This window comes from Neofelis nebulosa, chromosome 15 (genome assembly GCF_028018385.1).
Source record: "Neofelis nebulosa isolate mNeoNeb1 chromosome 15, mNeoNeb1.pri, whole genome shotgun sequence".
Taxonomy (NCBI): Eukaryota; Metazoa; Chordata; class Mammalia; order Carnivora; family Felidae; genus Neofelis; species Neofelis nebulosa.
This window is the reverse complement of record NC_080796.1, coordinates 6,575,151-6,587,868: the sequence shown is the minus strand read 5'-3', so window position 1 is coordinate 6,587,868 and position 12,718 is coordinate 6,575,151. Positions and strand designations below refer to the sequence as shown.

General features: G+C 36.1%; 1 protein-coding gene across 1 annotated transcript in view; it reads right to left on the bottom strand.

The window, feature by feature from the left end:
• Window positions 1–3,180: 3,180 nt before the first annotated feature.
• Window positions 3,181–12,718, bottom strand: part of LOC131496466 (ankyrin repeat domain-containing protein 26-like) — a 95,888-nt gene continuing 86,350 nt past the window's right edge. The window contains 4 exon segments of the mRNA XM_058702025.1: window positions 3,181–3,335; window positions 4,728–4,773; window positions 10,986–11,214; window positions 12,460–12,677. Coding sequence (XP_058558008.1) covers window positions 3,202–3,335; window positions 4,728–4,773; window positions 10,986–11,214; window positions 12,460–12,677 — 627 coding nt within the window. The 3' untranslated portion in view covers window positions 3,181–3,201.

Genomic DNA, 12,718 nt, shown 5'->3' with positions numbered 1-12,718 from the left:
CATAATATCTGCCCTTTAGTGTTGTCACCTTTTCTTTATAAATCTTTTCGCTTAAGATCTGTGACTTGACTCTAGCTATTAGAATATGGCACATGTAAAGGAAAATTGCAGACATAATTAATTCAGTTAATTCAGAGTTAATCCAAAGGAGGATTATGCTAGGCAACCCTGATCTAATCACGTGAACACCCTTCAAGGAGGACTGAGCCTTCGCTGAAGTGACATTCTCCTTGCTGGCCTCCTAAACTAAGCGGCCGTATTGAGGAAGTCTGCGTGGCCAAGAACAAGGAACAGCCTTGCTCTAGGCTGAATATTTGTGTCCCCACAAATTCCCAAATTCATGTGTTAACTCTTAATGTTCAACGTGATAGTATTTAGAAGTGGGGGATTTGGGAAATGATGAAGTCACGAAGGTGGAGCCCTCATGAATGGGATTAGTGCCCTTATAAAGGAGGGCTGTGAGAGCTCCCTTGGCCCTGTGCCAAGCAGGAAGACCAGCGTCCATGAACCAGGAAGCAGGCCGTCGCTGTACACTGAATCTGCCAGTGCCTTCATTTTGGACTTCCCAGCCTCCAGAACTGTGAAAAATAAAACTTTTTTTTTTTTTCATAAGCCTATGGTATTTTGTTAGAGCAGCCCAAAAAGACTAAGACAAGTGTCTGGGAACGCTTAGGACCTAAGCCTCCAACTAGCCTCCAACTGGCAAAGAGCTGTGGAAATGAGTCCAGTCATATGGTCACAAGGAAATTCTCTTATAAACAAACTCAATGGGCTTGGAAGCAGATTCTTCCCCGTTGAAGCACCCAAATGGGGAAGCGCAGTCTAGCAGACACCTTGAGTACAGCCTTGTGAGAACCTGAACAAAGGACCCAGCTAAGCCATTGCTTAGCTTCTGGCCCATAAAAATGTGAGATAAATGCGTGTGGCTTTAAGACACTGTGTGGATGGTGATCTGTTGTAAACGGCAAGAGCAAACTAAGAGACTAATAAAAGACGCACACTTTTAAAAACCCCACTATCTACATAGTTATAGAAAACTACTTTTACATGTTGCAATTTCAAGAAGACATGAACACTCACTATCCTCACATTTACTCAACGTCATTCTTGTAGTAGGAAAGAAAAAAAATGAAGGCTCTAGGAATTGGAAACAAAAATGCCACTATTTATAGATTATATGTCACTGCATGTACCAAATCCAAAAGAATCTGCAGAAAAAACACTCGAGTAAGAAACAATATATTGTGGGGAATAAGCTTAGATAATTAAAAGACTAGTTGTTTGGAAAAATCAGTATAAGAAATGTCTTTCCTTACAAACTGTTGGCCGATTCGATGCAATTCCAATGAGAACCGGCTTTGGAGAGCTTGCCAAGTTGATTATAAAAGACCCGTGGAGCCCTTCTTCCTTTCTTCTTTCTCATCCCCAACATTTTAGTTCCCAGTCCTAGAAACAGAGGCATGGAGTTGTGGGGGTCCAGAGTGAGGTGTTAGAGTTTAGAATGGGGAAGGCATTATGTGTAGGACAGTCACCCTGCACAGTGTTGGAGCTCAAGTGAGAGCATCCCTGAAAAGTGAATGGTATAGAATAATGAAGTATCACAGACTGAACAGGGTAGGGAGGCATCTGCACAGGGGAAGAATAGCCCAGTGGGGGTTTTCAGAACCTGCAGGGGGGCAAGTCATCTGCAGAAGAGGTGGCCTGGCACAGGGTGTCTGAGAAAGGAGATATTTACATGTCTCAAAGTACTTCCCCATAAAATACTAAATAATTGGAAAGTGGAAAGTTAACATTCCAGGCGAGAAACCTGGCAGATACTACCTCCGGTGGCCAACATTAACATCACCAGTATGGGGACAAATCAAAATTGTAGGTCACATGATAGGATGCAAAGAGTAGGTTGTAGTGATACTCTTGCTAAACATGTATGGTCTGAATTTTACCATAAGGAAGCCTAAGAAAAATCCACATTGAAAGACATTCCACATTACTGGAATTTACCCGTCAAAAGGTTAAAAGTCATGAAAGTCGAGGAAAGACAAAGGAACTGTTCTGGAGTGAAAGAGACCAAGACACACAATTCAATACATGGCTCTAAACAGGACCTTCCTTGGTATAACGTATACTACAGATAAGTGACCAAACTTAAAAAGAATTATGAGGAATAAATGATAGAATTATACTGAACCCTTGAACAAAAGAGTTTTAATGGGTGCACTGACTACACACAGATTTTTTTTTTCAGTACTGGAAATGTAATTTCTTTTATAATTTTCTTCATGGTATTTTCTGTAGCTTACTTTAAGAATATAGTATGATACGATAATATACAAAAGATTACTGGTAGTAGTAGTGGTTAAGTCTTTGGGGGTCAAAAGTTGTTCATGGCTTTTTGACTGTGGGGGGGCGTGGTCAGAGCCCTTAACCCCGTTGTTTAAGAGTCGAGTGTATTAGAGTTAATGTTCTGATTGTGAAGGTTGTGTGGTAGTTATGTGGAATGTACTGACTTGTAGGATTTAAATGCTACAGGAATCAGGCATCCCATTAGCAGTTTACTTGCAAATGGCTCTGGGGCGGGGGGGGGGGGGAGGTTTTTTTGTTTTGTTTTCTCTAATTTTTCTTGTCTCTAACTTTGTTTCCAAGAAGCAAATCAAAAATAAATTAATGAATAAATAAATAAATAAATAGAAAAGTTGAAAAGCCTTAGGCAAATCTTATTTCTCCATGTGGAAAGAGCTACGAATCAGTGTTTACAATTAAAATCATAGATAGGTTTTATGGCACTATAAAAAAAATGTAATATGTACAAACATTGTCAATAGCCACAGCAGGAATACATCAAAATAATGTCTAAATCTTTAGGCCCACATATAGTCATAAAAATTGGAAAATACAAAAAGCCATCCATGAACACTACTGAAGTATTAATGACAACTTGGTTGTTTGGGTGCTGTTCAAACCGCTGGTAGTGGAGCGGTCTGATGTATGTAAAACCCTCTAGTGCTGGTTTGCACGTACAAAATGTGCTTAAAAGTTAATGGGATGCCAAGAAACATAGTTTGAAATATTATAAAGATTTTCATTACACACATATGAAACAAAAACTTTTTCCTTTAATCAAGATTTTGCCGTATAGTGTGTTCAATTGGGAAGCAATGAAAATGTTTTGTAAGCATCCAGTAAATTTTTTCTATTTATTTTTCAAATTGTATAATTTTTGTTCAAAATCTGTACATATTCTCGTGACGCTTTCCATACTGGATCTTGATTTAGAATTGAATCATCAGTAGATACTAAAGGATTTCTACAGGATCCTCATTCAAATTTGGTAGCAGCTGAAAAGGAAAAGAAAGAATTATCTTCTTTCTCCAAAATACTTTTCACTACAAGTGATTAAAAAAAAAGAAAAGGAAAGGAAAGGAAAGGAAAGGAAAGGAAAGGAAATAGAAAAAAAAAGTTGGGGCCTTTATGAGTGTTAAGAAAAATGAAAAATACCTATGTACAACTGCAATATGAAACCCAAGATTAGTATTAAATATATTTTGCTCAGGGTTGCACACTGAATTAATTGCTATTGTGGATAAATGTCAGAGTTTCTGTTTTTTTCATTACAAGACGAAAGTACAAGATGAGGACACAGTCCACCCTGAACAATCATAAACTATAAACCGAAAAATCAAACAGGCATTTCCAAACAGAGCCAAGTATACAGATATAAGTGACAGGTATGAAACACAGCACTACTGGAACATACGGAAGGGACATCCCAGTTTTGTGTCAATATTGTCTGCTCTTTGGTGAAGGTGATATGTCAGCTGATACCCGAAGGATAAGGAAAAAGTATGCTAGGTAGAGGGAAGAAGCACATACAAAGAGCTAGAAGTGAGGAAGAACACTTGTGCAATTAATTATGAGTAGTTTAGTTTGACAAGGTGCTAGAGCAAAGCAGCAGAGTAGGGCAAACAGTGAGAGACAAGGCTGAATCATCTGGCAAGAAGCAAACTGATTTGGGTGTTTTCATTCCATGCTAAGGAATTTGAAGTTTTACCCAAGGGCAAGAGCAATGACAAAATCAATGAGTGAAGATTGAAACCCGTTACCTGTCAATGACAGCTATATGACCTCTAATTACTTAACCAAGCATTACTAAGATTACTTTGGCTTTTGGGTCTTCTATCACTAGCAGAAACAACAATTTGATAAAGCACACCTTTTCTGAGACTTGTGCAGGTTGACAGTTCCATAGGGATGGCACCACTGAAGGAAGATTATCGCCAGAAATAATAACAGATATATAGACTTACGGAGATTGAAAAAACTTCTTTAACGTTTATTTATTTTTGAGAGAGAGACAAACCACAAGCGGGCAGGGGCACAGAGAGAGGGAGACACAGAATCTGAAGCAGGCTCCAGGCTCCGAGCTTTCAGCACAGAGCTCTCTGTGGGGCCTGAACCCACCTGAGCTGAATTCAGTCGCCCAACCGACTGAGCCACCTGGGTGCCCCTAGACTTGTGGGAGATTTTAAAAGAGCTATGACACATGAGGACTAAATGAGGAAGAAGTGTGTTCTTCATTATGCTCATGCTTTTACATTTTTTATTAGCTATGTACAAAAAAATGTGAATGTAGTATCTATTATCCAAACAATGGAAAGGGATGCCATTTACTATTTATAGTTTATTTCAGAAATCAATGATATCTAACTTCATACATTTTGGCAACATACCTTCTTCTAATGCTCTGGTTATTCTTTTCTCCAACTCCTGCTGCGTCTGAAATAAGCCAAATATTATTTAGAATGTGTAAGGTAAGCAAAAGACATGGTAGGAATTATATATAGCTTAGGACATGTGGTCTTGAAATAATACTTGTAGAGATTAAACCAAAGTTAGGGATTGCTTAAACAGAAAAACTATCACATGAATAAAATAAATTCCTACCTATTTTATTTTAGTTTTAGATAACGGAGAACAGATACACACATACACGCACACACATATGTATACATATATACGTGTGTGTGTGTATACGTATATAATGTGTATGTTATATATATAATATATTATGTGTATTATATTAATATATATAATATGTGTACATTATATATATATATATATATATATATATATATATATATATAATGCTATTTAAGTGAGTCTGATAAAAAGCACAATTAATATTGATCTATTGATTATGTATAATCTCTGAAAAGTGATGTTGGATATTACTGGTACAAAAAAGTTTAAATAAGAATCATATTGTATACTGAATTATTACTTGGAAATGATTAGAAAAACTGCCATTTATGAAAGTTTAATCAGTTTTTTACCTTAATGAATTGTTCCTTAAAATGGGCTTTCCATTTTTTCACTTGTAGAAAAACAAAATTTAAAGGAATGCTTTTTGCTGTTAATTTTTCAGGACTGACTCTTAAATACATATAAAATGAAGAAAGTGGGACTGTCTTACTGTCATGTGGAAATTCTACTGGCAAAAATTGAGTAAAAACGTTTTGGTATCTGTATTATGACTAAAACACTTATTTCCTTTCATATGCACACAAAGATTTCAGAAAATCTCTTTGAAGAAAGGAAAAATAGAGGGTTACAACAGTTTCCAAATTTAGCTTCTGATTTATAACTTTCTCCATTAGAGATAAGGAAAACAGTATACAATTTTCAATTGTAACTTTGTTTCCTTTCTCCAAATTAGGACCAAGTTTTGAAACACTTGACTTATTAAAGTTATGGTTATCCACTTATGAAATGTGTACGAATATTTCCAACTACAGGTGACCCATGAATAACACAGGGGTGCGGTACAGTCAAAAACCTGTATATAATTTTTCATCCCCCCAAAACTTATTACTAATAGCCTACTGTTGACCGGAAGCCTTACCGGTAACATAAACAGTCGATTCATACATGTTTTGTACAGTAGAATAAGCTAGGGCAAAAAATGACATTGAGAAAAATGGAAGGAAAAGGAAATACACTTACAGTACTGTACAGTATCCAAAAATAATCCATGTGTAAGTAAAGTAGACCCGCACAGTGCAAAACCATGCTGGTCAAGGGTCAACTGTATATTACAACTGTTCCTGTCGAGAATGGTCTTATTTAGATCTTTCTTAGACAAGGTAGCCTCTCCCTGAATGCCCCAAACGGGCTCCAAAATAGTGTACAGGACATAATCAACAATGCGGTGATAAGGATTCAAATGTCTACAAATTTGGGTGTGAGGACAAATGTTTTGGCTGACATGTTTCCCAATATTTTCAGAGACTGTTTTCCCTAATACCTTTTTTTAATTGAAGTATAGTTGACATAACAATGTTACACTAGTTTTTCAGTATACAAATTCAGATTGGACAATTGTATACACTATGCTATGCTTGCTACCATATGTGTAGTTACCCTCTGTCACCATACAACATTAATACAGTATTTTTGACGATATTCCATATGCTGTATTCTTCATTCCTGTGACTTATTTACTTTATAACTGGGAATTTGTACCTCTTACTCCCCTTCATCTATTTTGCCCATACCTCTCTACCCACCTCCCCTCTAGCAACCACCAATTTGTCCTCTGTAGTTATGATTCTGTTTGTTCACTTGTTTTGTTTTTCTTTATATTCCACATGTAAGTGAAATCAGATGGTATTTATTTGTCTTTCTCTGATTTATTTCACCCAGCATAATACCCTCTATGTCTATCAATGTTGTCACAAATGGCAAGATCTCATTCTTTGTGATAGCTGAGCTATATTTCATTGTATACATATTACACATTGTCTTTATCCATTCATCTCTCCATGGACACTTAGGTTGCTTCCCTATTTTGGTTATCGCAAACAATATTTCCATAAACATAGGGATGCATACAACTTTTCAAATTAGTGTTTTCATTTTCTTTGGGTAAATACGCAGCAGTGGAATTAATGAATATCTATTTTTAAGTTTTTGAGGAACCATAACACTTTTTTGACAATAGCATTATATTCAGGCCTTATAAAATGAATGGGACAACATGACTATACCAGACTTATAAAATTAATAACTCAATACCAGATGATGGGGGAAGGCTTTATTCAAACAATTTTATATTACATTAATAAATACGATATAAAATATAAACCACGTTTTTTATATGACATGACTTAAGGAGCTACCAAGGTAATGTTGCATCTTTTCCCCAAAAGCTCTTTTCCTAAATATTTACCTCTGTGACCTTTATCTTTATATCTAGGTAAAAACTGTGTTTCGATGGTGAAAATAGCTTTCAAGTCCATGAATAAGAACACATGTGTACTTTTATGTATACCTTTCCATTGATCAGAAATATAAGAGTGTGAGAAAATTACACACAGAATGACTATATATCAGCAAATTTTAATTCAAAGAACATTTTTAAAGGATTTTTAATTAGAAGGATTTTCTCATTAACTGTTAGCATTCAAATATGGCCCATAGAAATCTAAGGTTCGGTTGGGGACACTGCAGGATTGAGGGGCAAGGAAGTCACAGCCGTAGTCTCCATCTCTCCTTTAGTTAGACAGCTCTACTTCTCTCTGTTTTACACAATACAGTTTAATGCAAAAAAAATACATTCTATTCTTTGAAAAAAAATTATTTTGAAGGTATAAAAGTCACCAATTTAGTCAAAGTCCCGAATTTTGCATAATAGACAAAAAGGGCTCAGAGAGAATGCACTTTGCCTGAGGTCATGAATCCAACTAGATGCAGACCAGGACTACACTTGTGGTCTTACCAAGCCTAGAGTTCTATGCCAGTTACTTCCTCATAGTCAGGAAAAATATGTGTATTTTAAGTATAACTCAGAGAAAATGAATGCATAAAACGTTGCCATGTGGCTCAGTAATGCTTAGGTATGAAGCACACAATAGTAGCTCTCTAACTAAATTACAAATTTTAAAGTCATGAGTGAAAATAAAGGAACAGAAATTATGTTAACTCCTTTTAGTAGCTGTCAATTTTTAAGCACAACTTTTTTATTTTTTTTAATTTTTTTTAACGTTTATTTATTTTTGAGACAGAGAGAGACAGAGCATGAATGGGGGAGGGTCAGAGAGAGGGAGACAGAGAATCTGAACCAGGGTCCAGGCTCTGAGCTGTCAGCACCGAGCCCGATGCGGGGCTCAAACTCACGGACCCCAAGATCATGACCTGAGCCGAAGTCGGCCGCTTAACCGACTGAGCCACCCAGGCACCACAAGCACAACTTTTTTAAACCACAGGACAGAGAACTTTAAAGAGAAAATCTTTAGGTGAAGCAAGCAAGCTGAAACTGAGTAAATTCTTCCTGAAAGGATTATTTATTCCTTCCAAAGAAAATTTGATTTATCAAAATCAATCAACAAATGAGTGAACCCATGGTGTGGTTATTTATAGCAAAATTTGAAACCCAACACAGATTTCTCTTTCCCTTCTAGCATGCTTCTGCCTAACCTCTCATCATTCGTTGGTATGTACAAAAGACACAATTCACTTTATTTATAATTTAAATCCAGTCGGAATTTATAGGTGAACCTTCACTTCTCACGTGTGGACTTATCTCTCTCTCCCTCCCGACGGGAAGGGAGACTTACCTAACGGGTGAATTTGGGAGAAGGAGCTAAGCAGTACTTATGTGTTTCTGAATCTCCTCTTTGAAAAGATGTGCCTGCCCACAGTAACATGAATTTGGGTCTTCTCTCAGCTCTGTGGTAAGCACCCGGCCCCTGGGGTGGGGGTCAAGCATTTGTTTCCTCAATTTACAAATGTGTGGGGAAGTGCCCAATTTGGGAGGAAGCCCAAAGTGGCTAACATAACCTAAATCATATCCTCCAATTTGTTAGTGTGTATTAGTAATAAAGCTACTAAGTTTATCTCCATCTCCCTGTCTCCTGTGTTCTGAATTTAGAAAGAGAAGAGCAGGGTTACTTGCCACCTACCCAGTGTCACCTGTCACAGCTCCACCGAGAAAAATGACTAGACAACACTTACAGAAACATTCTCTTCTTCCTTGACTTCATAACTAATGTACATTGTTCAAAAGCAACGCCCACTCGAAAGAGAGAAAAAGTTGAAAGGAACCATTTTAGGAACAAACATAGAAAGTCAGACAAACTGAGGACACAGAGGAGTACATTCCAAATGAAAGAACATGAAAAAACCTAAGAAAAAAAAAACTAAGTGAAACAGAGATAAGTAATGTACCTCATAAGAGTTCAAGGTAACGGTCATGAAGATGCTCAGTGAACTTGGGAGAAGAATGAATGGATCCAGTGATAACATCAGAAAGAGATAGAAAATATAAAAAAGAACCAATCAGAGCTGAAGGATACAATAACAGAAATGACAAATACACTAGAGGGAATCAACAGCAGATAAGAAGATGCAGAAGAACAGATCAACAATTTGCAAGACAGGGTAGTAGAAATCATCCAAGCCGAAAAACAAAAAGAAAAAAGAATTTTAAAAATGAGGCTAGGTTAAGGGACCTGTGGGACAACATTCAGAAATCATCGAAGCCGAAAAACAAAAAAGAAAAAAGAATTTTAAAAATGAGGCTAGGTTAAGGGACCTGTGGGACAACATCCAGTGTAATAATACTTGCTTTCAAGGGGTTCCAGAAAAAGAAAAGACAAAGGGGCAAAGAACTCATTTGAAGAAATAAAAGCTTCATTTTAAAAATTCAAATATTTGCTTGATTTAGCTATTTATAAAATGGTCTACAATCACTCATCAAGATAGTTTATAAAAATAGAAACAAAGGTGGTATAAGTCAAAAAAAAGGAAAAAGAAAAAAGAGTGCCATACATAAGAAAGCAATTAAAGATGTATTTTCGTGTAAGAAAGTAGCAACACTTTTAACTTAAAAGAGAAATTTACCTTTTTAGTGTTACAAGTTGATTTAATTCATAAAAAGGACTTACCATGGATTCTTTTTTTTTTTTTAGAGTAGCCTCCATGCTTAGCATAGAGCCCAATGCAGGACTTGAACTCATGACCCTGAGACCAAAACCTGAGCTGAGATCAAGAGTTAGACGCTGAACTGACTGAGCCACCCAGGCACCCCCATGGATTCTTTTAAATAGTAAACATTCATATGTTGTTAAGTGTTTGGAGGACGATCATTCACTGACATACAGGGTTGGACAAACTGGATTATAGCAAAACTTTCAAATGTTAATGAACCACTGCCAACTGAAAATAAGTCCAAGCATCTAAGTGTACCTGTGGTTAGCAGGCAATAACATTTACTTTCTAAAATCAAGTTTAAATGAAAGCTTTTCAAGAAATTTAACATGGGTAAGTTTAGTTATATTTACTGAATACAGTTAATGCTAGGTGTCTCTTGTGGCACACCTGGGTGGCTCAGTTGTTTTTAGTGTCCAAATCTTGATTTTGACTTAGGTCATGATCTCATGGTTTTGAGACCGAGCCCCACATTCGGCTCTGTGCTGAGCATGAAACCTGCTTGGGATTCTCTTTCTCCCTCTCCTTTTGCCCCTCCCCTTCATGCATTCATTCATTCTCTTGCTAAAATAAAATAAAAATAAGTATCTCTTAGAAATGAGAGATCAAGGGACTAATATATATATAATATATATAATATATATGTTATATATATTAATATTATATTAATATTATATAATTATATAATTAATATTATATATTAATATTATATTAAATATTATATATAATATATTATATTATAATATATTATACATATTATGTTTTATTATATTAAAATTATATTAATATTATATAAATATAATATTATATATTATACTATATATATATATATATATATATACATATATATATAATTTACCTCAGTTCTTTCTTAGCACATATAATGCTGACTTTTACTTCGTATGGGCTAGTTACTTAAACAACTCAGAATTTCGCCAAATTAAAAGCAACAACTATATCAGATATCTGAAACCCAAAGTAAAACAGATAATATAACTAACCTTCCACAAGGAAGTCTCCCTGTCGTCATATGACGGTCGTGGGTTTAAGGTAGGAATCACTAAGTTTCCTCTTGGAGTAAGGTTTCCATTGAGCACTAAATTATTTTCAAAATATCCACAATAAGGTGGTTCCAGGCCTGGGCTCATAGTAAGGGTCCTGAGTAAAGTTTGGTGCTGCTGTCTCTCCACAAGAAGTTTTGTATTGCTCTCTGACAGTCTCTCATTAGTCCTGTGAAGAGTAAAAAACACGAATACATTTTCTTTTTCCCTAAATCATTCCTAAATGACATACATTTTTTTAAGTTTCCATAATAGTAAATAGCATTTGCCATTGAATAGTGTTTTAACACCGAACATGTGACGGAGCACACCTACTATCTAAAATTATACTTTTAAAATTGTTCTAAAGAAATACTTATGTTTCCAGGGAGATTCCTTACTAACAATTCAAATTAGGGAAGGGAGAGAAGTGGTTATCAGTGATGTACATGGCTTAACAAATAATACTTGCTGTCTTCTGGAGTGGCTGTACTGACAGGATCCTTCAGGATGCCATTATATATACATACTTATATTTAGTAAACCTGTTTACAGATATAAAACTAAACCATCCCTCAAAGACATTTTCAAGCGTTTGCTTTCACCACTCTTGTACATTTCACTTATTATCTCAAAGAAACTGAGCATTTGACACTGAGGAATCATTGAGACCAACAATCTCTAGGGGAGATAGTAGATGACAGACGTGTGATCAGAAAGAACTAAAACAGCTACAGAGGCAATTAGCTTATAACAGTTACCAAGGCACTGGAGGCAGAATCTGCCCTTTGTGTCTTCCGTCTTCCACATGCCTCCCTCCCACCATGGTGCTCTTTTTAGCCATTTTGGGAATTATACTACCCTTCAGGCCTGTGTGAGTCTTTCTGTATTTCACCTGGATGCCTTTATGTAAAGTATAAAAAGCATAAAGGATGGTTTGCCTCAAGGCCCACTCTAGTAATCATACCAAAGATCACAATCAAGAGAATAAATGTACCAAGCTGCCAGGATGAGTAGTAGTAGTACTTGACCTTTTAGGTTAAAGATGTAATCTTCCAAAAAGAAACTCATCGACATTTCTATTTAGGGTAATTCTGACAAGCAATTTTATAATAATATACTTCTAAATGAGAAAGCTTCGAACAATCCACTTAAAGACTAGCAGATCCGATCAATGGAAAATATACAAGGCGGGGAGTGCGGGGGTGGGGGTGGGGGAAGAGGTCCTGTAAACCCGAAAAAAAGAGGAGGGATGCAAACTGTCCTGGACTAACATTTCAAAGGTAAGTTCACTTAGAAACCTCATTTTCCAAAATGACACGATCTAGTTGGCTTTCACTTCCTACTCATCTCATGATCTTGGCTCCACAGAAATTATGCTTTAGAGGCAAATTAATAAGCTAAATTTCTTGTCTATGATTCTGTTTTGACTTACGTGTTCAGCTTATTTCTCAAGGACTTTCTAACTTTTAATTCTTCTAGGTAGAGTTGCCTGTAGGTTTCCAACTCTGTTTTAGTCGAATCTACTTGAGACATCTTCATTGTAGAGAGCTGAGATTCCAGATCTTTAATTCTAAGTTCCATTTGACTTCTCGTTGAAGCATGAGCATTTTCTCTTACCTGGTCCAAATTTTCTCGAGCTGCTGCTTGTGCCTAATGAAAAAAAAATTTACAGGATAGTTTCAAAATAGGTA